The sequence below is a fragment of the Lethenteron reissneri genome, unplaced genomic scaffold (genome assembly GCF_015708825.2).
Source record: "Lethenteron reissneri isolate LAM-NWPU_2019-01 unplaced genomic scaffold, ASM1570882v1 scaffold_1401, whole genome shotgun sequence".
Lineage (NCBI taxonomy): Eukaryota > Metazoa > Chordata > Hyperoartia > Petromyzontiformes > Petromyzontidae > Lethenteron > Lethenteron reissneri.
The window spans coordinates 62,265-88,869 of record NW_026891115.1 but is presented as its reverse complement, the minus strand read 5'-3'; the positions used below and the strand labels follow the sequence as shown (position 1 = coordinate 88,869).

At 56.5% G+C, this 26,605-nt stretch overlaps 1 protein-coding gene across 1 annotated transcript in view; it reads left to right on the top strand.

Annotated features, from left to right (window-relative positions):
• Positions 1–1,712: 1,712 nt before the first annotated feature.
• Positions 1,713–26,605, top strand: part of LOC133362203 (pappalysin-1-like) — a 56,756-nt gene continuing 31,863 nt past the window's right edge. The window contains 14 exon segments of the mRNA XM_061581143.1: positions 1,713–1,737; positions 1,905–2,724; positions 3,448–3,822; positions 4,496–4,641; positions 5,841–6,134; positions 7,299–7,387; positions 7,389–7,492; positions 11,019–11,140; positions 12,867–13,108; positions 18,447–18,704; positions 20,126–20,257; positions 22,251–22,403; positions 23,466–23,643; positions 25,701–25,902. Coding sequence (XP_061437127.1) covers positions 1,713–1,737; positions 1,905–2,724; positions 3,448–3,822; positions 4,496–4,641; positions 5,841–6,134; positions 7,299–7,387; positions 7,389–7,492; positions 11,019–11,140; positions 12,867–13,108; positions 18,447–18,704; positions 20,126–20,257; positions 22,251–22,403; positions 23,466–23,643; positions 25,701–25,902 — 3,140 coding nt within the window.

Genomic DNA, 26,605 nt, shown 5'->3' with positions numbered 1-26,605 from the left:
AGTGTCGTCTACGTACCTCTTCCATAAGGTCGGGCGTAGAGTGGCAGTCTGGATGGCGTCAGTCTCAAATTTCTCCATGAAGATGTTGGCTACAACCGGAGATAGGGGGGAACCCATTGGGGTGCCCTCAGTTTGCCTGTAGAAAGTTCCATTCCAGGTGAAGTATGTATTGGTTAAGCAGTGTCTCACCAGGGGGGGTACCCCAGCATTCAGTCCTTGATGAACCAAGTCTTCAATGATTGCGATGGTGTCAGGTACAGGAACCTTGGTGAATAAGGAAACCACATCAAAACTGACAAGCAGGTCGTCTGGGGGCAGGGCAGTAACTGCAGCTACACACTATTAACATTCCTTTCCTTTGTTAATGCTACTCCCTGCACCCTCCCTTGGTGCTGCTAATCCTGCATAATGCATGGGCATAATATGACTTTGAAACCCCCCCGCCCACCTCCTACGCATTTCCCATGAATATGCTAAATTCCTCTTGATATGCACATTCTTTTTGTTAAGGCGCTCTTCTTGCACCTCCAACCCAGTGTATATATAAGCTCCTAGCTTGGCAGTGTCTCATTCTTCACCTGAAGATGGCTGCTTGCGTTGTAGCCGAAACGTCGTGAGAATTATTTTATTTTATTATGTTTTATTTTTATTATTTTATTACTTCCCTTCTACGTGACTTTACCGAAAGAACCAAGAAGATGAATCCCTGCAGTCACGAAAGCTTTAAATCGAAATTTGGTGAGTGCTGGTCCCGTCTTCAGATCATGAGATGTCTACGAGCTTGAGTTGGTGAGTACTGGTCCCGTCTTCAGATCTTGAGATGTCTTCGAGCTTGAGTTGGTGAGTACTGGTCCAGTCTTCAGATCATGAGATGTCTACGAGCTTGAGTTGGTGAGTACTGGTCCCGTCTTCAGATCATGAGATGTCTACGAGCTTGAGTTGGTGAGTACTGGTCCCATCTTCAGATCTTGAGATGTCTTCGAGCTTGAGTTGGTGAGTACTGGTCCAGTCTTCAGATCTTGAGATGTCTTCGAGCTTGAGTTGGTGAGTACTGGTCCCATCTTCAGATCTTGAGATGTCTTCGAGCTTGAGTTGGTGAGTACGGCCTCGATCGTCTGGGGTGCACGCACCCCCCAGGGGATTGCTTTTCTGGAGGTGCGAGACACGAGAAGCGCACTTTTATTGGAAGGTCAAACACACATTAAGCACGTGCATGCAAGTACAAGAACTTTGTTTCATCAAAGTTGTTGATAGTATGCAGCTCCATACTATTAACATTCCTTGCCTTTATTAATGCTAACCCTACTCCCTCCCTTTGATGCTGCTAATCCTGCATAATGCACGGGCATAATATGACTTTGAACCCCCTCCCACCTCCTACGCATTCCACAAGAAGTGACTAATCCCATATCTGCATTTTCCATAAATATTCTAAATTCCTCTTGATATGCAAATTCCTTTGTCAAGGCGCTCTTCCCCCTCCAACCCAGCTTAAATAGTCGCTCCAAGCATGGTGGTGCTCATTCAGACGCTGTCTTTCCGACAGACCTGTTCTTCACCTGAGGACGGCTGCTTGCGTTGTGGCCGAAACGTCGTGAGAATTGTATTTTGTTATGTTTTATTATTTCCCTTCTACGTGACTTTACCGAAAGAACCAAGAAGATGAAACCCTGTTTATTAATAATATGCATTTTTTTATGATTTGAGAACCAATGGGGGTGCAAGGCTGCAGTGAAGGTGAAGAACCGCTGCCCCACGGGGAGACCAGACCGCACCGCTGGAAGCGTCTGCCATCGCTTCACGAAGGCGGCGACACGCAACCTCGCGAACCGACACTCGCGCGCACGTTCTAGCGGTCCGCCACGCTGGCTCGCTCACGGCACCCGGCGTCGTTATGTCCGCAGGCCTGTTCCACGACTGCCTCTACGGCCGGCACGACAAGGGATGGTCGCTCGGCATCGTCCACGCGAAACCCGCCGGGACGCGCCCCGGCGGCGCCGCCGCGGACGCCCGCGCCCCGACCCGCTCGCGCTTCTACTTCTCCTTGAGCGCCGACAACTCGCGCTCGGCCACGACACTCGCATCGCCCCGGCGCTATGTCCCCGACGAGTGGACCCACCTGGCCGCCACCTACGACGGCCGGCGGCTCGACCTCTTCGTGAACGGCGCGCGGGTGGCCGGGTCTCGCGTGCCGGGCCGCGCAGGGCCGCTCTTCGCCCCAGGGGTGGCCGTCTGCAAGACGCTGGTGGCGGGTGGCGACAACGCGCGGGGCGGGCGCGCCTACCGCGGCCTCCTGAGCGGCCTGCGGCTCTGGCGGCGGGCGCTCGGCTCCGGCGAGATCCGCGCGTGGGCCGAGCGAGGGGTCCGCTCCAGCGGCGACGGCGACGCGCCCGCGGCGGAAGTCGCGGGCGGCGACGACTTCGGCGAGCTCGAGGACGGCGGCTGGTCGACGGTCGAGGGGGGCACCTACCCCACCGTCCGGTCGGTGGGGGCGAGCGGCGCGGGGACGGCGGCCGAGCCGGTGCCGGTCCCGCCGCCGTGCGGGCGGACGGCGTGCGACGACGTGCGCGTCGTCTCCAGCTACGACGGCCACTGGCCGCTGCGCGAGCCCAAGGTGGCGCGCTACCGCCTGGTCAACGTCTACGGGGCCCCCGGCGAAAACCCGACGGTCAGCCGCGAGCAGGTCGAGGAGCAGCACCGCGTGCTCAACCAGGCCTTCCAAAGGTGGGGGCGGGCGGCCCGCGTGTGTGGGGGTACCCCCTCACGTGCGTGTGTGTACGTGCGTGTACGTGCGTGTGACCGTGGGGAGCGGCGGTGTAGCGGTTAGCGCTACTCTGCGCTATGAACCCGGCGACCCGAGTTCGATTCCCGCTCACGGCCACCGCCAGTGACGATTATTTTAACCGCTCCTGGGCCTCCCCTAGGTCGACTCAGCCTCAAATGAGTACCTGGTGCAGTGTGTAAACATTGCCACTGGGGAGACAAAGGCGGCCGTGCGTGGTGCTGGCCACCCCCCCCTCGTGTGCAGTGCCAGCCTTCATAGGTGCTGCTCGCTAACAGCACTTGCACCAACAGCCTGTGAAGGCTATGCAGGGGATCTTTGTCTTGTGTGTGTGGAGCAAATTCCTGCACCATCCGACATCTCTCAAACTAATTAAATTGTCACAGGTGTGTACAAGTGCCTGACGTGGCAATGATTGTTGTTTCCATTATTTTTGTGATCGCTGTCGGAATTGCTCTTCAATTTTACCAGTGAGCCGAAACAACGTCAAGAGCTTGTACACCACGTGACCACTACATTTGTCGGACGGAGGAGAGTTTCTCGACAGAACATTTGGCCACATAATCTACGTGGCCCAACCCAAAAACAATCTATCGTGTACCGGTAATGCTGACGTTTGTTTGTGCCGCACGACCACCACCTGACTTCTGCGAACCCGCGCGCAGGTACAACATCTCCTGGGAGCTCACCGTCGTGGACGTTGTTAATGCCTCGCTGCGCCAGCGCATGATCCTGGCCAACTGCGAGCACGCCAAGGTGGGCGATGGGCACTGCGACCCCGAGTGCAGCCACCCCTTGACCGGCTACGATGGGGGTGACTGCCAGCCACCCTCCGGCCACCACCCATCGTCCTCCTCCTCGCCGCCGTCGTCATCTTCGTCGTCGGGGCACGCGGCCGATTGCGATTGGGACGCGATGGCGAACGGCGTTTGCGACCCCGAGTGCAACATGGCGGAAAACGCGTTTGACAACGGGGACTGCTGCGAGCAGACCTCCGGCAAGGTGACGGAGACCTGCTTCGATCCCGAGTCGCCCAACAGGTGCGGCGCGCGTGTGTGCGCGTGTGTGCGCGTGTGTGCGCGTGTGTGCGCGTGTCGCGTATGAGGTTTTTTTTCAATTTTATTTAACTTTTTTTATGGAAAATACCGCAGAGGTAACGCGCGCGCGTGACCAATGCGCACGATCGCGCCGGTCACCAGGTGTGACACCGTTCCGAGTTGGTCGCCGAAGATCGCCGCCGAGGGCCAGGTTTGCCGCCACCATGTCCTGCCTTTCCCAGGATCGTCCTGCTCTCCATCTTTGAGCCTCATCATCGCAAAGTATTCACGACTCTTGGTCATAAAGGAAGAAGTAGAATTTTTTTAATAACGATAACAGATACAATATTATTCATAATACACGTTTTTGGGTGAGATCGCATTATTTTTAAATGTGTCGCGATCTAACCCAAACACTTTATTATGAATAATATTGGTCACGAAAGCCCCTACGTGTTAAAGATACGATATTGACTTTAAGAACTAACAAATCAAATGTTTAATTGCCAGTGTTACATTAATTATTCAACCGTTTTAACATGCGTGTCTTCTATTATATTTTTAATTGTCAAAAGTGATATTCGGTGTTTGTTCTAGGTTAGGAGCAGTTTTGTGGAATGACTGTCCGAGACGCGCGTTGTTTGACAAGCCGCGCGTTGTTTCTGCGTCCAACAAGGATCTACCTGGATGTGGAGGAGCTCCAGGAGATGTTGATGCTCGACGGCTCGACGCATCTCAACGTCTACTTCGCAAACTCCGCCGGCGAGGACCTGGCCGGAGTGGCCACTTGGCCCTGGGATAAGAATGCCCTCACCCACCTCGGTATGAGCCGATGTTTGTTGTTGTACGGAGTAGCACTGATGGCCTTGATCTAAGTTGTCTTGTGGTTGTTGTTGTTGTTGTTGTTTGACTTGCATCCCACTGGGATTTTTGCACACAGTGTTGGTGTGTAACGGTGTTTTTTCTGCAATATTTTGCTGTCTTTTCTTGGATTTTCTGTTTGCACTTAGTCACATATTCACTTTAAGATGTTTTCTTGTTCATGTTTTTTGTTTGTTGCGTTTGCACCCGATTCAAGAGCCGAATGGCTCACAGGGCTACACCTAGTACATCGACTTGAACTTGACTCGCAGTCGGAGCCTATTACAGTGGTCCTGAATCCATGGGGGGTGGGTGGGGGGGGGTGACCCCGGGGGGTGACTGCAGGTATTGTGGTCTATGCAAATATGACTCCTTGTAAAAAGGTGTCAGTTTTGTTGCCAGAAAGAAGGGTTAAAAACCAATTATCATGAATAAACAAATTAAGAAATGGCACCAAAACAATTAGCACAAGCAGAGAAGTTTTCACGATAAGTTAATAATCATTCACGAGACGTAACGTGAGAATGTGGACTAATTTGCAGTGCCCTCGTCCGTCCGCTGCTGAATGAATGCCTCTCCTCTCTCCACGCTTTGTCGGACATGGGGCTCGTTCACCATACAACGGGGTCTGTGCAGGTTGCGACGAAGGAGGGGGGGGGGAGTAGAGGTGTGGGTGCGAGGGACGTGTTCAGAGATCCCTTGCCCCGCGCTCGTGTTTCGCCCCGCCGGGAACAGAACTCCGGTTGGGCACGGCGTGTAAAACCACCGTCTGGCTTGCGGCCCCGTGAGCGACAGAGATTGTGAGATGCGTGTGTCGTTTTGCAGGATGGCCATTCGGCTTCATTGGGATAAACAAGGGTGCTCGTTGTGTACAGTAATTAGTGCGAAAATGGTAAAACGGCACAATCCGGAATCTGATGATGTTACAATGGCTGCCTATATTTTGACGGAGATGGAATTAGTTTTTTGCTCCATCTAAATGATAAATGCCACAATTGAAGTGGCTGCAATTGTCCACGGCTTTAATCGCGTGTTTTAAAATTGGGCCTCCTGTAATTTCCGTCTGCGACGGCGCTCCATCTCGCCGTCAGTGTCTGCCACGCCGATGATTGCGTATCGATTATAATCAATCGTCGTTGTTAATCGTTGGGAACGAGCAGGTGGTGTGGTGCTCAATCCCACGTACTATGGCAAGGCCGGCCACACGCACACCATCATCCACGAGCTGGGCCACGTCCTCGGACTGTACCACGTCTTCCGGGGGGTGTCGGAGACCGAATCCTGCGACGACCCCTGTCGGGAGACCACGCCGTCGCTGGAGACGGGAGACCTGTGCGCCGACACGGCCCCTACGCCGCAGAACAAGCTGTGCCACGACCCGGAGCCTCGCAACGACACCTGCGGCCAGCGCCACTTTCAGCACACGCCATTCAACAACTACATGGGCTACGGAGGTGAGGCTACGCGCCCATTCTTGGGGTTACTTTGGGTCCATGCGTGTGTCCCTCCGTCGGATCTGTTCGGAGAAAAAAATATCTCGCGCTCACGCGCCTAATACCAGCGGCCACTCCTCCGTGCCGTTGTAAAGTGTGCGCTCAAAAAGCAATCGGTAGTTCGCCTGTTACCCGTTGGGGTCGCGTCATCTGATGAAGCCCTTATTATAACTGCTGCTGCTGCTGTGCTTCTAAAGTGACTTCAGTCGGCCGTGTACAAAACAACGTCGTCGCGAAAGTTTTAAATCGAAATTTTACACAGCAGATGTCGGATTTCACATTTCAACTATATAAAGTTTATTTTTTTATCTTGTCAGGTAAGGCCCCACCACTGAGCAATATAGCTTTTGTTTGAGAAGCGACCTGCCCACGAACGATAGCTCCAACGAAGTGGCTTGTCACATGGATGTTGAGAGCAGCCAATTCTGCTGCTGGGTGCTGGCCATGACAAAGAAATTGGCCAAGGCGGACGAACGGTTTCAATTTCGCCGATCAAAGCCGCCCCAGGGACACGCGTCCGATAATCGCACTTGTATTCTGTTTTGGAGGGTCTGTAAACGGAGACAATATTGGGGCGCCGTCCTTGGTGTGGTGGGTAAGCAGGACTTGGATAGAATCAACGCGAATGATCGATTGTGCACCACGTAAACAAAGGCTTTTTCCTTTTGTTGTTACGCAATATGGAGGCTACGTGAGATTACTTAAAACGGACTGTCCTCAAATTTTGTACAGGATACGCGGTGTTGCATACATTTGTGGTCATTTGCACACAATTCCATCCGTATATTATTGCATCGATATTTCATGTTAAAATGGTATAAATACGTAGACCGATGAGCCACCAGTCATGTTACATTTTGTGTTATGATTCATTGGAAGAAGAAGAAGAAGAAGAAAAACAACGCAAGGGTACGTATGAATGACCTTGCATTTCCCCCAGATGTCACGTAGAGCAATACCTGCGGTATGAGTGCGACAATGATGTCTCTACCCTCTTCCCCCCCCCCCCACCTTCATTCTCATCAATCCTTCGCCTCGCCACCACAAACCACCACCCCGTCCCTCACCTCGTCTAAACGCCCCCGTTGTCATCACTTCCCCCCACCGACCCGCTTGGAATTCCAGACGATGACTGCACCGACTCATTCACGCCGAACCAGGTGGCGCGCATGCACTGCTACCTGGACCTGGTGTACGAGGGCTGGCGCCTGGACCGCGCCCCCCCCCCCCGTGCCGATGCCGCCGATCCCCGTCGCCCAGGACGAGGGCTCCCTCACCCTGCAGTGGATGCCCCCCGTCAACGGCCACGTCTTCCAGAGGTGTTCCTGCACCTCCGGTCCCCCCGCCCGCCCGCCCCAGCTCGCTTCTTTCTCTTTACATTTATGAGGCCGCGATAGAGATGGCGGAAGTGGATGCGGTGAGGCGAGAGAGAGAGACGCGCGTCGGCACAGAAGGGTAGAAGAGATGGGACGAGGGATGAGAGAGATGTGCACGAGAGGGAGAGATGAGAGAGATGTGGATGAGAGGGAGAGATGTGGTGAGATGAGAAAGATGTGGAGAGATGAGAGAGAAGAGGAAGAGATGTGGAGAGATGAGAGATGTGGACGAGGGAGATGTGGACGAGAGGGAGAGATGTGGACGAGAGGGAGAGATGTGGAGAGATGAGAGAGATGTGGACGAGAGGGAGAGATGTGGAGAGATGAGAGAGATGTGGACGAGAGGGAGAGATGTGGAGAGATGAGAGAGATGTGGCGCAAGAGATGTCGGTGTGATGAAATGAGAGTCGTGATGAGTTGGATCTAAATTCGACCCAATGCATTTGGTTCCTCCCTGCATTTTTCTTGTTGTTGTTGTCATGAATCCCAGAGAGCCCTTGAGCTGCTTTGGTGCCCTGTGCCTTTGCCCACTTTGCTCGTGCCTAGCGGCGACACCAACGACTGCCCGTCCTCGCCACGGAACGCCACATTCACAAAGCGCAACGCACAACGCCGCCGCCGCCGCCGCCGACAGACGCAGTGGTTCTGTTTCGATTTGGGGCTAGCGGGGGAAGTTGGGGGAGAAGGGGGGGGGGCAGGGGAGGTGATGGGGGGGGACGGTGCCCCCCTCCATCATTTCGCCGCCAAAGAGGCAAAATGGTTCAGCCGAGAAAGCGGGCGGGGGTGGGGGGCGATTTGTGTGGTGCCTGCCGGAGGGACTGCCGATTTGTGGCCGGATAATGGGAGTTGTGGAATAAGAGCGGTGACAGCTTTAAATCCCACTTGTGGACGACGCGTTGCTCCACTGCGGGGGGCCGCGCGCGTGTGCGTGGTGGCAAGTGCCTCTTGGCAGTTTGCGGGGCATTCCAAACTTTCTAATGCAACTTTGTGTGATTTGTGTGGCATCAAGTTCTGTTTTGCTCCCTCGCTGGAGTGAACGCACGAGGAATATTTCTGATGCAATTACAGGGGCAAATCCACACACACACCGCTGCTGCTGTAGCATTATCCATGCGGTGTTGGATGAGTGCTCGCTCAGGGGTATGAGCGTTGTCCTATGAATCCGGCGACCCGAGTTCGCTTCCTGGTCACAACGAATATCAGTGGGGGCGAGCGGTGTCTGGATCCACCACCCCCCACCTCCCTCCAACTTCACCAATCTGATTTCCAAACGAATGCACACAAAGTGCTTGCCACAAATGAGCCGCAGTAACTTGCTTAATCTCGCCAAGGAGTATCGGCCACCGCCACCAGCACGCGAACTCCGGCCATCCTTGCAGGGGCGGCATCTGGCTCGCAATCGGACAGAGACGGGGGTCACCGCGTCGCGCTCTTTCAGATGCTCTTCTGCGGCCGTCTGGAACGCTCTTCCTTCCGATATTAGGAAGCCGCTGGAGCTGCGCACTTTTCGATGTAATTTTTGTTGTGCGGTTTAGTTTGTTGTCCTCCCCCCGCACCTCCGATTAGCATGGGTTGGCAACGTACGGTGCGAAAGAAGTCCAACGTAAATACGTACGTAGGTGCAATTGGCACGAACCAGAGTTAGTTTTGTCAAAAATATCCCCGTGGCCGACCGGACGTGGGGGAAGGGGGGTCTTTCATCAAGCAGTGGACCGACACGCGTTAGGAAATGACGATTTCGTTTTATCCGGCAAAGTGTGTAACCCGCTGGTGCGTTCATACTCTTGTTTACTGCGATCGTTTCATGTAGCGGTGGTACCTCCGGAGACGTTTCAGGGCCACTGAAAGAAAGAAACCGGCGTGAGCTTGAACTCATGGCGAGTCCAATGGTTGGGAAATGAGTGCAATTGTCCGCCCCACCTCTCCCCCTGTGTTTTATTTAGATTAATTAGACAAAGTTAATCGAATGTTTGAATAATGTTTACTATGAATGTACGGCCCGATTTAAATGTTTTAATTTTTTTTTTGGGACCCCCCCCCCCCCACACCTCCGCCACCCCCTCTCCACCGGCCCCTCCACATCCCCTTTGAAAAGTTTCTAGATCCTGCTGCCTCGCTTTGAAGCAAAGCTTCCGTGCCTGAAAGCTAATGCCAGTGGTGCGCACGCGTACGTCGTGAACTTTGTTCACGACGTACGCAGCCGACCGTGGTGCAGGAAAAAGTCGGAGGCGCGGGGGAGCCGTGCGATTCAAAGGAGTTCTTGGATAGGACCCCCCCCCCCCCCCGTTCATGAAAACAAAACAATTTGGCGCTAAGCGGGAACTGGCTCTCTGCTCGGTGTCTCGTGGTCACGCCATTGAGCTGCGGGGGTCTTCGTTGCCCCGTTGTTTCGCGGACAATCCCTGCGCGGTCGCTGCCCGCATTCTGTTCCGTGAGAAGTGGCGTGTTTTTTTGTGTGTGTGTCTGTGTGTGTGTCTGTGTGTGTGTCTGTGTGTGTGTCTGTGTGTGTGTGTCTTTGTTTGTCTTTGTTGTGTGTGTGTGTGTGTGTCTGTGTTTGTCTTTGTTGTGTGTGTGTGTCTGTGTGTGTGTGTATGTGTGTCTTCGCCGGTTGTAAACATTTAGGCTTGCCTGCCTACGATCCATCCTGGGTTTAACCAGGCTGGATTGTGTGAGGAGCTCACAAATCCTTGAAAGATCTGGTCAAAGTCCCATCGGTGAGCTCCTCCGGCAGGCAAGGCTGCGTTGGCTGGGTCATGTAGCCCGCATGCCCAGCCACCGCATGCCTAAACAGCTTTTGTTCGGCCGGATCGAGGGGGCTAAACGGGCGCGGCACGGGCTAGAGAAGAGATGGAGTGATGTGGTACAGGAGGACGTGGAGCTGAGTGGACTTGCCGATGACTGGTACCAACGGTGTCAAGATCGGCCTCAGTGGAGGAGGCTCGTGAAGGACGCTACTGGGCAGTTGGAGGCAGTCGCCCTCCAACAACAACGGAGGGCGGAGGAGCGATGCTCACAACAACGAGCGGAGCGCCGGGTGGCTAAAGCACAGCAAGTTGGTACAGTAGAGGGCACAGGTGGTGCATCAGCCAGTCATCTCGGTCATCTCGGTCAGTCGACCCGTGGCACCTGGGTCTGCCCCGTGACCTCCTGCCAGCGGGCGTTCGACACTTCACGTGGCCTCAAGGTGCACATGGCCTGGCACAAGCGTCGTGGTGACGTCACCGCCACTTAGTGGCGAATGGCGGTTGTTGTTGTTGTGTGTGTGTGTCTGTGTGTGTGTGTGTTTCTGTGTGTGTGTGCGCGGAATGGGGAGCGAGAGAGAGAGGCACCGAACCGCCGGTGGAACTTTGTCGTCGTTGTCGGCGTGCCGCTGAGCGAGCTGAGAGCCCGCGGCGCCGTTCTAGTCCATGTCGGCGTGTTGCAGATGGAGCGTGTGAGCGGTGTCTTTCGACCGTCGACCCTCCCCCAGAGAAGCGGGATCTGCGTGCGACCTCTGCGGAGAGGACGGGCGTCTCGCGCAGTTCGCCCACTCCGCCTCGTCCCCCGGTGCCTTCAACCCCTCGGGACACTGGAGCCCGAAGGAAGCGGAGGGTAGGAGACGCTCACGCTCGCACACGCGTTAGCACGCACGCACGCACACGTGAGTGCGCGTACAAGAACAGGCACGCTCGCGTGCCGTTTGGCTCCAACCCCCCGCCCCCCTCCCACCACAATCACCAGACACGTCTTTGCAGGGGTGTTCTTGCACGCTCACCTTGGCACGGTTTGTCCAGTGGTGGTGGTTCCCTATTGGGGGGGGGGGGGGCTATAATTTAGGGGGGTGATGGGGGGGGTACCCCCCCAATTTGTCAACTCCTAGTGAGATGGCAGACTTGGGGAGACAAAGGCGGTCGGGCGTGGTGCCTTCATTAGGTGCCACTCGCTAACGGCACTTGCCAAAGTAGCTCGTCCCGACAAGTCTGTTAACGCTATGTAAGGTGGGGGGGGGGGGTGGAGATCTTTCTTCTTGTGTAACGAGAGATACGCATGCGTGGCAAGGAGACGCATGGATGTTCTCGGCAGCACCTGCGATCATCGCTTCTGTGATCGTCACACGCAGGGCCCCAGCGGCAGGAGATGGGGAAAGAAAACTCGCACGAGATTTGTTCCACAGACTCTATATCCCTCTTCCTAGAACTGTTTACAACAATTTTAATTTGACCAGGTTAAAGTCTCCCCACTGAGCTATTAGCTCGTTTTCAGAAGTGACCTGCTGGCCACAAATGAAGTGGCTCACGTGGAAATGTATTTGTAGCCAAATAGTCTGAACGCCGTGATGTCGATTCTAAATGTGGAGGGGGAAATCGGAGGACCCGGAGAAATATCCACTTGACCACGGGGAGAGAGAGAGAGAGACATGCCACCCCCAAATATACAGCAGCAGCAGGCATCAGGGTCGTCGGGGTCGAACTCACAACCTCCTATAGTCATCGGTGTTTACCCTTTCAACTGGTACAACAACTGACACCTTTATACAAGGCATCATGTTTGCAATAACCACAACACAAGCAGTCAAAATGCAAACAAAAAGAAACAACTCTGATGATGATATGCACTGTCCTTGAAGTTGATTGCTCCACACCCGAGACAGCTTTTCTTAGAGCCTAGTCTCCATTGGTGTTGGGCCAGATGACGCCAAAAGGCCTTTTCTTTTTGTTTGCATTTTGACTGCTTGTGTTGTGGTTATTGCAAACATGATGCCTTGTATAAAGGTGTCAGTTGTTGTACCAGTTGAAAGGGTAAAAACCTATCACTATATTTTGCCACTGGTAGTGTAATCACAACCTCCTGTATACCAGGCGAGGTAGTTAACACCTCGCCATCGTGAAGCCAGTATCTCACTCCCTCTCTCTCTCTCCCAGATGGGGACTGTAGATTGTCATGCGTGTCCGAACTCCCGCAGAATGTTTCAATGTGACCACGGCTGGAGCTCACCAGGGTTTCATGCAGGGGGATGATGGGCTGAGTCAACAGCAGGATTCTGACTCGCACTTTCTATTGCGAGCCACTCGCCGCGCCCTACCACTGAACCACACCTGACCGGTGTAGCGCATATTGCACGTAGGCGAAAGCAGATCATATCCTTACCCGGTAAAATAAATAAAGAACTAGTTTTACCGTCTATTTTATATCGCATCATCATCACCGTAGCTCGGTCTGTGCCCGGCATGTAACATTTGTCGTTCCGAGTTCGTTCGACGTAGAGTAGTCGACCGCGGCCGTCACGCTCCACCAAAGCCGGCGCTCACTCCCCGCGGCGTGTGGCGCTTGGCGACAGGTCCCCCGGAGGTGGAGAGGCCGTGCGAGTCCAGCCTGCGCTCCTGGAGCCCCGAGCTGCGCTCCGGGCAGCGGCGCATGCCGGCGGCGAGGTGCCCCCAGCCGTCCGGCTGCGTCCTGGAGCTCTCCTTCAGCCTGCCCAGCCTCCCCGAGCTCCTCAGCATCTGGGTCACCTACATCTTCCTGCACAACTCCCACCCCATCAAGGACCTGGTCATCCTCACGGCCGACGGGAGGAACGAGGTACGGCCCGTTCCCGCCCGCGTCGATCACAACGACGACCTCCCCCCCCCCCCCCAGGTGTTGGGGTTGTGCCACGCGTCGTTTGGGTGTGACGAGTCCCCATGGCGGTGAACGGAATAGTGTCGTCCGCACGAGTGGGCGCTCGACACCGAAGCTTGCGATGAGGCGGCCGAGCGGGAAGTGTAGGCCGTGAACAGCAGAGGGGGGACTGAGGACGGAGCCCTGGGGGACGTCACGTGGCGGAGCCCTGGGGGACGCCACGTGGCGCTTTTGTTTCAGGAGATGTGGACGAGCCCCCACCCTAACTGAGGATTGCCCGATCAGAAAGGTAGGACAGCGTCCACTTGAGTGCTGAGCCACATATACCTGAAGTCTGTCTTCAGGAGGGAGGTAAGGAGCGGGTGATTGACGGTGTCAAAGGGCGATGAAATGTCCAGACTTACAAGAGCAGCGATGGAGTCGATAAGCATTCAAATGCCATCGAGGACTCTGGCGAGTGTCGTTTCTGTTGAGTAGTTTGACGGTGAGCTGACTGGGAGGAGAGCACTAGTTTGGGGGGAGGAGGTGACGTGGGGTTTGAGCTGGGCCAGGGCGATACGTCTTTCAAGGAGTTTAGAGAGGTTCGAGAGATTAGTGATGGGACGATAGCTGGACGGGTCATCCGGGTCGAGACTTGGTTTCTTTAACGGGGGGGAAATCGGGCCAGATTTGAGGTTGGATGGAAAAGACCCCGTAGAGAAGGAGGCATTTGCGATGTTCCTGATCATGATGGCGAGTTCCGGAGCACATCGCTTGAACAAGGAACCTGGGAGAACGTCGAGTGAAGATGACTTCACGTGAAGTGATTGAATCAAAGAGAGAAAACGTCTTTTGAAGACACCGCCTTGAACGTGGTTAGAAAGGTGTCTGGGTGAGTACTTACAACTTCAGTTACTCCCGCAATGTGTACGGTATCTTGATCGTTTTAATTACTTGGGCAGTTTCAATGCTCTTGTAATTTGATTTGCTTTTGGTATTCAATGCACCGTTCGGCGTGGAGTTTGTACATTCTCTCCCCCTGTTCAGTGTGGGTTTCCTCTGAGTTCTCCCACGATCATTCCACAGCTAAACAAACACACCGTGTCACTGGCATTGGTCAAACATCCCAATGCTGAAAGCTGCCGGCAACTTACTCATTCGTGGGGCTGCATGTGGTGGCATCGGCCGCAACCACGATAAAACCTGGCAGGACCCTCTTCAAACAGTCTTGGGACTAAATTTTGATTTAAAGCTTTCGTGACTGCAGGGATTCATCTTCTTGGTTCTTTCGGTAAAGTCACGTAGAAGGGAAGTAATAAAATAATAAAAAATAATAAAAATAAAACATAATAGAATTATTCTCACGACGTTTCGGCCACAACGCAAGCAGCCGTCCTCAGGTGAAAACCAGGTCCGTCGAGGCGACAGAGTCTGAATGAAACAGCACACGAGCTTGGAGCATATATATAAGCTGGGCGCATTGACAAAGGAATTTGCATATTAAGAGGAATTTAGCATATTTATGGGAAATGCAGGAATGTGATTAGTACTGCATATGCATGTGCATTATGCAGGATTAACAGCATTCATTGGCAAGCAAGCGCAGAAAAAATAATTACTAATCACACTCCGAGGTGTGTCATTTATACACTCCTCGGCAAGTACTCGCGTGGACTGTATGACAGATTTAAATTACACGTAACGGCATGGCGGGTGCGGATACCTGATGCACAAATGGAAACTTTTAAATATCTGGAGTCACGTGCGACTGGTCATCCAGAACAGAGACCGTACAACGCGTAGCGATGCAATTGCGCATCCGCAAATACGAAGAAGGCACCGCGGCGATGCACTCCGCCGCTCCTCGCGCAGTTGTCTGGCCCGACCACCCGCACGTGTGAGATTGTCGTCGTTGCTCCGCGTCGACACCCGCCGAACGAGAGAGGAAGATTACACGTCGTCGCCACGAGATGCCGCCTCGCTTCCGCAACTCTATCCTGACCCACCCCCACCACCACCCCCACCCCACCACCACCACCACCCCCCACCACCCCCACCCACCCCACCACCACCACCACCCCCACCACCACCCCCACCCCACCACCACCACCACCTCCACCCCCAACCCCACCACCACCACCACCCCCACCCACCCCACCACCACCACCCCCAACCCCACCACCACCCCCAACCCCACCACCACCACCACCCACCCACACCACCACCCCCACCACCACCACCACCACCCCCACCCACCCCACCACCCCCAACCCCACCCACCACCACCACCCCCACCCACCACCACCCACCACCACCACCACCCCTACCCACCACCACCACCACCCCCACCCACCACCACCACCCACCACCACCACCACCCCCACCCACCACCACCACCACCACCCCCACCACCACCACCACCACCACACCCACCACCACCACCCCCACCACCCCCACCACTCCCACCCACCACCACCACCCCCACCACACCCACCCCCACCCACCCCCACCTACCACCACCACCCCACCCACCACACCACCACCCCCACCACCCCCACCCACCACCACCACCACCCCCACCCACCACCACCACCCCCACCCACCACCACCACCCACCACCCCCACCCACCACCACCACCCCCACCCACCACCACCACCACCACCCCTACCCACCACCACCACCCCCACCACCCCGACCACCACCACCACCACCCCCACCACCACCCCCACCACCACCCCCACCACCACCACCACCCCCACCACCACCACCCCCACCACCACCCCCACCACCACCACCCCCACCACCACCCCCACCACCCCCACCACCACCACCCCACCACCCCCACCACCACCCCCACCACCACCACCACCACCCCCACCACCACCACCACCACCCCCACCACCCCCACCACCACCACCACCACCCCCACCACCCCCACCACCACCACCACCCCCACCACCCCCACCACCCCCACCACCACCACCCCCCCCACCACCACCACCACCACCACCACCACCACCACCACCACCACCACCCCACCACCACCACCACCACCACCACCACCACCACCCCACCACCACCACCACCCCCACCACCACCACCACCACCACCCCCACCACCACCACCACCCCCACCACCACCACCACCACCACCCACCCACCACCCCCACCACCACCACCACCACCACCCACCACCCACCACCACCCACCCACCACCACCACCCCACCCACCACCACCACCACCACCCACCACCACCCACCACCACCACCACCCCCACCACCACCCACCACCACCACCACCCCCACCACCACCCACCACCACCCCCACCACCACCCCCACCACCACCACCACCACCACCCCCACCACCACCACCACCACCACCCCCACCACCACCACCACCACCCCCACCACCCACCACCACCACCACCACCACCCCCACCACCACCACCACCACCACCACCCCCACCACCCCACCACCCCACCACCACCACCCCCACCACCACCACCACCACCACCCCACCACCACCACCACCACCCCCCACCACCACCACCACCACCACCCCCACCACCACCTCCACCACCACCACCACCCCCACCACCACCACCACCACCACCCCACCACCACCACCACCCCCACCACCACCACCACCACCACCACCACCACCCCTACCACCACCACCACCACCACCACCCCCACCACCACCCCCACCACCACCACCACCACCCCCACCACCACCACCACCACCCCCACCACCACCCCCACCCACCCCACCACCACCACCACCCCCACCACCACCCCCACCCCACCACCACCACCACCTCCACCCCCAACCCCACCACCACCACCACCCCCACCCACCCCACCACCACCACCCCCAACCCCACCACCACCCCCAACCCCACCACCACCACCACCCACCCACACCACCACCCCCACCACCACCACCACCACCCCCACCCACCCCACCACCACCACCCCCACCCACCCCACCACCCCCAACCCACCACCACCACCCCCACCCACCACCACCCACCACCACCACCACCCCTACCCACCACCACCACCACCCCCACCCACCACCACCACCCACCACCACCACCACCCCACCACCACCACCACCACCACCCCCACCACCACCACCACCACCACACCCACCACCACCACCCCCACCACCCCACCACTCCCACCCACCACCACCACCCCCACCACACCCACCCCCACCCACCCCCACCTACCACCACCACCCCCACCCACCACACCACCACCCCCACCACCCCCACCCACCACCACCACCACCCCCACCCACCACCACCACCCCCACCCACCACCACCACCCACCACCCCCACCCACCACCACCACCCCCACCCACCACCACCACCACCACCCCTACCCACCACCACCACCCCCACCACCCCGACCACCACCACCACCACCCCCACCACCACCCCACCACCACCCCCACCACCACCACCACCACCCACCACCACCACCCCCACCACCACCCCCACCACCACCACCCCACCACCACCCCCACCACCCCCCACCACCACCACCCCCACCACCCCCACCACCACCCCCACCACCACCACCACCACCACCCCCACCACCACCACCACCACCCCACCACCCCCACCACCACCACCACCACCCCCACCACCCCACCACCACCACCACCCCCACCACCCCCACCACCCCCACCACCCCCACCACCACCACCCCCCCACCACCACCACCACCACCACCCCCACCACCACCACCACCACCCCCACCACCACCACCACCACCACCCCCACCACCACCTCCACCACCACCACCACCCCCACCACCACCACCACCACCACCCCCACCACCACCACCACCCCCACCACCACCACCACCACCACCACCCCCACCACCACCCCTACCACCACCACCACCACCCCACCACCACCCCCACCACCACCACCACCACCCCCACCACCACCACCACCACCACCACCACCACCACCCCCCACCACCACCCCTACCACCACCACCACCACCACCCCACCACCACCACCACCACCACCACCCCACCACCACCACCACCACCACCACCACCACCACCACCCCCACCACCACCCCCACCACCACCCCCACCACCACCCCCACCACCACCACCCCCACCACCACCACCACCACCACCCCCACCACCCCCACCACCCCCACCACCACCACCACCCCCACCACCACCCCCACCACCACCACCACCACCCCCACCACCACCACCCCCACCACCACCACCACCCACCACCACCACCACCACCCCCGCACCGTGAACCCGCTTGCGCCCCGCCAGTCGCTGGGACCCCAGACGGTGTTTTGCGACGTGCCGCTGACGGTGCGCCTGGACTGGCTGCTGGCGCCGGTGGAGTCGGTGCGCATCCACACGGCGGACGAGCGGCTGGAGGTGGACGCCGCGCTGCTGCGCTCGGCCCCAGGCGACGGGCGCTGCTCCCGCTGCCGCCCGCTCTCCTACAAGCTGTCCCGCTCGCCGCTGTTCCACCCGCACGGGCACGTGGCCGTCGACGGGCCGTCGCGCAGCTTTCGTGGACAGGTGCGCGGGGCGCTGGGGTGGTACTCTGTGCGAGTTCGCTGTGTACACGCAACGTGCGTGTACACGTGTGTGTGTGTACGCGTGTGTGTGTGTGCGTGCGTGCGTGTTGCCCCCACCGACCTCCTCGTGTGTCTTGCCGGCCTTGGTAGCTGGTCGCGAACAGCACTCGCCGCGGCGTTCCAAGCACACTCCTCAGTGTTGTCACGGTTTGGCTGGGACGGTGCTGCTCGGTGCGGAAAGGCCGCGTCCCCCATGTCCTTGAAGCGTTTGCAAGTGAAAGTGAGTTTGCATTCTCAGCCCCCGGTCATCAATGAATGAGAAAAAAAAACTCACCTCGCATTTTTTTGGATAAATTCGGGCGGTGAGAATTTAAGAAATAATATTGGTTTGACTGTCACACAACAGACAACATTCTCATAGCAGAGTCCACACAAAGGCTGTTCCAATCTCCTAAAGTATTTGCGCATCTCATCTTTACCGGTTCATTCGCATTGATTTTTGTTAAAATCGTCAAGCCTTGCATATATTTGTGTACAACGAGAGCATCACGTCCTGAGTTTGCAAACTGTCATCTGCACTCTACGCACGTGTGCATCTCCAGCATCCTTTGCCTCCCTCCCGAATTGCGGAGTCGTGCCCACTGAACATTTGAACGCTCACCGCAGGTACCGTCGGCATCAAAGTCCGTGGCGCACAAAACAACATTTCGCCCCGTGATGCTCCTCGGGTACCATCTCATGTTTCATCGCGAACTCTGGAGGTCTCCATTGGTACCTCATTTGCCAGTAAAAAATATGATAATTGTTTTTTTACCCTTTTATCTGGCAACAAAACTGACACCTTTTTTTACGAGGAGTCATGTTTGCATAGACCACAATACCTGCAGTCATAATGCAAACAAAAAACACAACTCTGATAATGATATGCACTGTCCTTGAAGTTGATTGGTCCACACCCGAGACAGCTTTCCTCACATGGGTTGGACCAGATGAGGTTCCAATGGTGTAAATGCTTACCCCGAGCTCTCATACTCTGATGGTGCATTGTCTTTGAATTGTGCGCCTTTTGACGACTACGCAAACAGCCAGAGTGTTGGATTTCTCTGTTCAAATTGCTCGTGGTCACCTGGCTGGAGTGAATTACCCGCCTCATTGAAAACTTTGAGTCTGCGAGTCGTTGCGGGCAAACATTTGCCGATACGGATTGAACGTTTTCTCATTTTCGGCGCCCGCTTCCGGCATCGCGAGGCGACGCGCGCGGCTCCCCCTCTCTCTCTCTCTCTCGGACGATGTCGGAGTTTTAACGCCCGCCCACGAGTTCCGTCGACACTGACCCGGCCCGCACTTTGGCCGCCCCCCCCCCCCCCCCCCCCGGTCTCGGCCGTCCGCCCCCTCCGTGCCCTCGCCGACCCCTCCGCCTAGGTCCGTGGAGCCGGGAGCGACGTACGCGTACCAGGTGGCCGTCTCGACGACGTACGGAGACTCGCAGCCCTCGCCGCCGCTCGTCTACACGCACGGCGGACCCCGCTGTGGGGGGGACGCTGCGGCGCACGGGTGAGTGAGGGGGGCACCGCGTTCAGATTCTCTCGCGGGAGAGTGACTTCAAAAACTGAACGCGTTTGCCAATAGCACTCTGCACGATGTAGCCAGTGAGTGGGTTTGATTCCTGGTCATGGCTATAACCGGTGATCGATTCTATCAGAAGTGGGCTTTGGGCCTGTCCCTTCACAAACGCACCTCTCGGCGTCAATCCCAGAGCGATCCTTCTTGTGACAATAACGAGGGCAAAGGTGTGGGGGCGTAAGACTCGGATAAAAAATAAAACGAAGCCGGCACATCTATTCACATTTCAATCCACTTAATTGCATTTCGTTTCCTCACCAAAAGCTCAGAAAAGCCGTCGGTAACACCGTGGGAGCCACACGGTGGCATTTCCACGAAATTAATTTCTGCGCAACCAACAATGGCACTGAATTTAAGGCCCTGATTGAGGGTGGTCGATGCTCAGCAGGGCTCGGTGCGGGGGGTCTGGGCCTGAAGGCGCTTCGGGCGCCCAAGGGATGTCGTGTTATTTACGATGCGCCCCCCCCCCCGTCTCCGAGGGAAGCCACAAGTGTCACCAGATTTACGGTGTGCCCCCTGCCCCCTGCCCCCTGCCCCCCGCCCCGTCTCGGAGGGAAGCCACACGTGTCACCAGATTTACGGTGCGTTTTAATCGTTGAAGAAACACGGGAGCCGTGTGTAGCAGGCCAAGAGGCGTCTCCCTCCACAGGGCCAGTGCGTGCTCACCCTGTTCGGGGAAGCTAAGTGGTTTATCGATTACGTTAACAAGACACGTCCGATTACACTGGTCAACACACTTTTTCTGGCATAAGGTATTCCAACGGTTTTAAGGTAATTTTGGGGTGCTGATTCCAAATGAGTTTTTTGAGATATCAATGATTGCATTTTCAATAAAAACTGCAGAAGAAAAATATTAAATAAATGTGGATATCTACATAAAATGATATTATAAACACACTGTCCTAAAAATACAGCACCATATTTTAACACTAAAGCAGTCACTGACTCGCAACAACTTGCAATCATAACTGACAGAGTTAATTTTGGGTTAAATCAATGAAAATTGGGTATGCCGATAGCATAAAAATGAGATGTGATCGAGCAAATCTAAGATCAGATTTGGAATCGGCACCCTGAAATTAGCCTAAAACAGCTTCAAAAGTCCAGGCCAGAAAAACATGTTCTTTTGTTGTTGACCAGTGTTATCTTTACAGCACCGGCTTGAATGTGCGAACGAAAGACTCCGGTGCTTTTAACAAGTGCGTTGGCTTTATATTAGAGCCGGTCCCATCCAGTGATTCAAGTCGTTGATTTTCTCTGCCAATTGATCGCTTGAAATGCTCGACCAATCGGAACGGATGAAAATGGCGTGGTCCGTACACGGAGCGGCGAGTGTGGCGCATTCGAACGTCGAGCAAAACAACCATCCACTCCGAGTCACTCCCCCAGGAAAAAACATGTCTTGACATTGACTCCGCATCTCCACAAGTGCTTGACTGAATATCAAAACATATCATCGTCCTGTGAAATGTTGTCATTGCTTCGTACGACATGGTCATCACCATTGTCATTGGACGACACAAACTCTGTGGGAGATTGACGGGTGTGGGGGGGGGGTTTCCCACCTTCAGGCGGCAGGATATGGGGGCGGCCATCAAGGGGCCCGTGTCATCAACCACAAGAAAAAGCAATCGATTACAACACTTTTGGGTCGCGTAGACAGGTTGTTGAACCTATCTACCTGACTTTACCGAAAGACACAGAATATGAATTCCTGCAGTCACGAAAGCTTTAAGTCAAGATTTAATTTGTTACAATGTTTAGTCGATTTGTAGATTTTCTCGACGATTGATTGACGAATCATCCCGGTGATGCTTTGTGTCATTATTGGACCGATCACCACTCCATTCAATGTTCCCCCGCTTCACGCGAGGAGGCCGTCTAACAAACCCACGCCCTCTTGGTGTCTCCCCAACGGCGCCAGGTGTACCTGCAACGCCTGCAGCACCTGCCTGCAGCGGCTGGCGGCTCACGGCACGGCGCGGTGCGACGACGAGGCCGGCAGCCGGTGCGAGGTGCTCTGCGGCAAGGGGCACCGAGCGAGGACGGGCAGCAGCCCGCGGCGGACGGGGACCCGGTGAGGGCCCACCGTCGTCCCGTGCAATTCGGCGTCGCTTCAGCCCTCGCCGTTGCGCTGACCGCACGCCGACCTCGTGGTTTACGCGGATTTCCGCGGAGGTTAACGGGCGGCCTTCTACGTGGCTTTGACACATCCCTCCTGCGGAGGGAGCTGGTAGTAACGTTGGGTTGCTCGGTCAATGGCCTGCAGGGTCAACGGCGGCGTGGTGTATTCCGCAAATATGGCCGACTGTGAGGGCGGGCACAAGCCGGCGTGAGTTGGTTAAACGTTGAGTTTTATAAGGGCACCACGGGGTGACCAGCCCCTCCCCACCCAGCCCCACCCAGCCCCTCCCCACCCTCACCACCCAGCCCATCCCCACCCAGCCCCTCCCCACCCAGCCCCACCCCTCCCACCCCCCACCCTCCCCACCCAGCCCATCCCCACCCTCCCCACCCAGCCCCTCCCCACCCAGCCCCACCCCTCCCAGCCCCACCCTGCACGACGGACACAATAATCCCCTGTGGGCTGGTGTAACCAGGAGGTTCCTGCCAGTACGAGGTGTTTGTCGTCGTGCTCGCGTGACGGGGGGAGCCCGTCGTGCTGACTGAAGAGAGTTTGTCGCACGAGCGTGTTGTTGTTGTTGTTGTTTGCTCATTCGGGCTCCGTTAGTGCCGCTTCGTTGGCACCGTCATTAGAAATGTGCCGTGCGCTCGCCGTGGATTGCACAATAATTGGAATGTTTGGAGGCGCCATTTCATCGCAGTTTTGTGAGAGTAAGAATAGTTTTTTCCGCAGATTTATTTGCCGTTTGCACGCCCCCAACACCGATACAGCCATGCGGGTCCTGCAGCGTAGGTTTTCGCGGTTGTGCGGTAACGGCGCGCCGAGGTGTTTATCGGGTCGGCTGCCGCGTGTCGTGTCGGCACGACGTCCGACGTTTCGCGCCACGAGCTTTGGCAGTTTGGTCAGGATCGTCGGACGCCGGGCTGAATAATACTAGGTACGAGGGAGGCGCGTGACGGAATCGCGTCGGAGTTTAAAGGCCCTTGTCACGAACGCCGCCCCTCCTCCAATCAGCATCAGGCGGGAGTGACCCGCGTGGAGGGCCAGGGGGATGAGCGCGTTGCCCGCCGGCCCGTCGACTGCGGCGTCCCGAGTTGGCACCTCGTGTACCACGCCCACTTCAGCTACCCCCACGGGACGAGCTACGGTGCCCGCACCACCTTCGTCTGCCTCCCACCCGCCAAACTGCAAGGTGACCCGTCCAGCAATCTCTTACTTCTCGTCGTCGTCGTCATCAATGTTCAGCCATGGTCAATCCACTGCTAGATGAAGGCCTCCCCAACATGCAGGCTGAGTTTCTTTCTTGAACAGTTTAACATGCTTGTGAAATGCGGTGAATCGTAAGCGTAACTCTCAGATGACCGGGATATTTGATTGACCGGCAACCTCCATTCCCCATAGATTCCGGATGAGAGGGACCAGGCAGGGGGTCTCACGTAAGGGTAACGTGGGACCTGAGTGGTTGTCAATAATGATTGATGCGACGGGCACCGACAGGGCAGTGTGAGGATGAGCACGGATCTCAGACGGTGGTGAATAGTCATTGGGACAGAGCCAGGACGGGGGCCAGGTGCGGCGAGAGATGGCTCGGGAAGAGGGTTTAAAGCCGGCGTGGAACAGGGCTCTGGGCTGCTGCTGCTCCTACTACTGCTGCTGCTACTGATACTTCTGCTGCTACTGCTGCTGTTACTGCTGCTACTGCTGCTGCTGCTACTGCTGCTACTGCTGCTACTGCTGCTGCTACTGCTGCTGCTGCTGCTACTGCTGCTACTGCTGCTGTACTGCTGCTGCTGCTGCTGCTGCTACTGCTGCTGCTACTGCTGCTGCTGCTACTGCTGCTGCTGCTACTGCTGCTACTGCTGCTACTGCTGCTGCTACTGCTGCTGTTGTTGTGGGGGAACCAAGAAGCTGTCGTCACCGTCGTCATCTTGGAGCGGGTCGTCTTCGTCGTCCTGGAACGGGGGCACCTTGTGCTCTTGGAGAGTGACGGTGTCTCCTTCCGCTCCTGTGTAGCCAGCCAACTACACGGGGAGCGTCGCGTAGAAGTTACCCAGCTGTGTCTGTAGTCAACTCGCGGTTACTCGTTAAGTTAGCGGCGAGTCGGTGGACTTGATGAATGACTAGCGGTAAGTACCCGGCGTTGCCCGGGCAACAGACACACACATCGACCCACACACACACAAAGACATCGACTTACACAGACACACATATGGACTCGCACACACACACATACGTAGACTCTCACACATACATCGACCTAAGCATACATATGGACTTACACACACATATATCGACTAAGAGATACACATGGACCCACGCACACATCGACTCACACATACACACAGACATACATATGGACGTACACAGACACATATCGACGCACACACACATGGACTGTCACACACAGACACACTGCCGTACACACATCGACTGACACACAGACTCACACACAAACACACATCGACTCACACACGCACATAGAGCCACACACACACATGAACTTACGCACACACACACACGCACAGACATGTACGTATACATGGCAACAACCGCCATTCGCCATTAAATTCATAATAAATGTACATCTGACTGAACAAGGTGTCTCTGGAAGCTGCTACATTACACATACTTTACAATGTAAGTGTAAAATATACTTGCACATTGCAGCACCTTTGCATTTCGCCAAGGACATCCGTAAGTGTTTGCGGTTGTGTGGTTGTGGATTCGATCTTGGCCCTGACGCCTGCTGTCTATTTGGAGTCTGCGCGTCTCTCTCTCACTCATCATCATCACGGTGGCTAGGAGATGTTAACTACCTCGCCTGGTATACAAGAGGTCGTGGGTTCGATCCCGACCCTGATGCCTGTTGTCTATATGGAGTCTGCGCGTCTCTCTCTCTCTCCCGGCGATCTCATGGACGTTTCTCCGATTCTTCCCGTTTTTCCCTCCACATTTCGAATGAATGTGCGTTTTGATTATTTGTTGACTGCTAGGAATTTCCACGCGATGATTACCCACCCTTCGTTGGCTCGCCATCGTGTGAAATTTTGAAAAAGAGCCAGAGAGCTCGGTGGACCTTACCTGGTAAAATAAAAACTAGTTTAATAGTTTTAACACTGTGAAGAGGGGAGCACCGAGAACCATCGTCATTCTCCCTCCGGCTTTAATCGCCGCCGCGGCAAACACGATCGCCGACGACGGATTGTGACGCCGAACGTCTTTGCGTTTGTCCTTCCGCGGGGACGCCAGGTGCGAGCGCAGAGCTGCGGTGCCAGGAGGACGGACTGTGGTCCCTGCCGGAGGCGTACTGCCAGCTGACGTGCCGGGCCCCGCCGCCCATGGCCAACGCCGTGGCGCGCACCGACCGCTGCAAACACGACGGACAGGAGGTCGGCTCCTCCTGCAAGTATCGCTGCGAGCCGGGACACCACGTGCCGCTCACCAGTCGCAAGTAAAGCCCGCTTCCACACCTCCCGCTACACTCGGCACACCAGCACCCCGCCACGGTCATGGAACGCGAGCAGACGTGTGTGCTCACAAACACCGTGCCCTGGGTGCACGTCACGCGCACGTGTGGGGCGCTCAATGCCGGAATCATCGTTCCAAATGTTGGCAAATGTTAAGGATTGGCTGTGTCCCCACGTACGTGTGTAATACACCTTTCTACAAACGCATCGCGATTATTTTGCAGTCATAAATTTGCGCGGTTGTTTTCGTCACGTGACAACAATATCCTGGAGTCTACAAACTAAGTTGCACCTGTAGTGGCTGTTACATTGGGGAAACGAAACGACAAGGAAGATCTGAAACACGGCAGAACCAATACCTCCGCGTGGCTGACCATCGCTATGACGCTGTGGGCTCTCCTAATATTGTTTTTTCCGAGACCAGGGTACTCTGCAAACCTTCGGGCTACTATCAAAGGTTTGTTCATGAAGCCATCCAGATATATAAACATAGACATAACATCAACCGAGAAGATGGATACAAATTGAGCGATCATTGGAATGATGTTATTAACCAGGTTAAAACCTTCACTGCTTCTTACCTATATAGCCTCTTGTCACGACAGCCCTTTTGCCCACTTCAGCGATTGTTTCTTGCTGTGCTTGTCCCACCTGATGACGGCCTTACCGAAAGAGCCAAAGAGTATG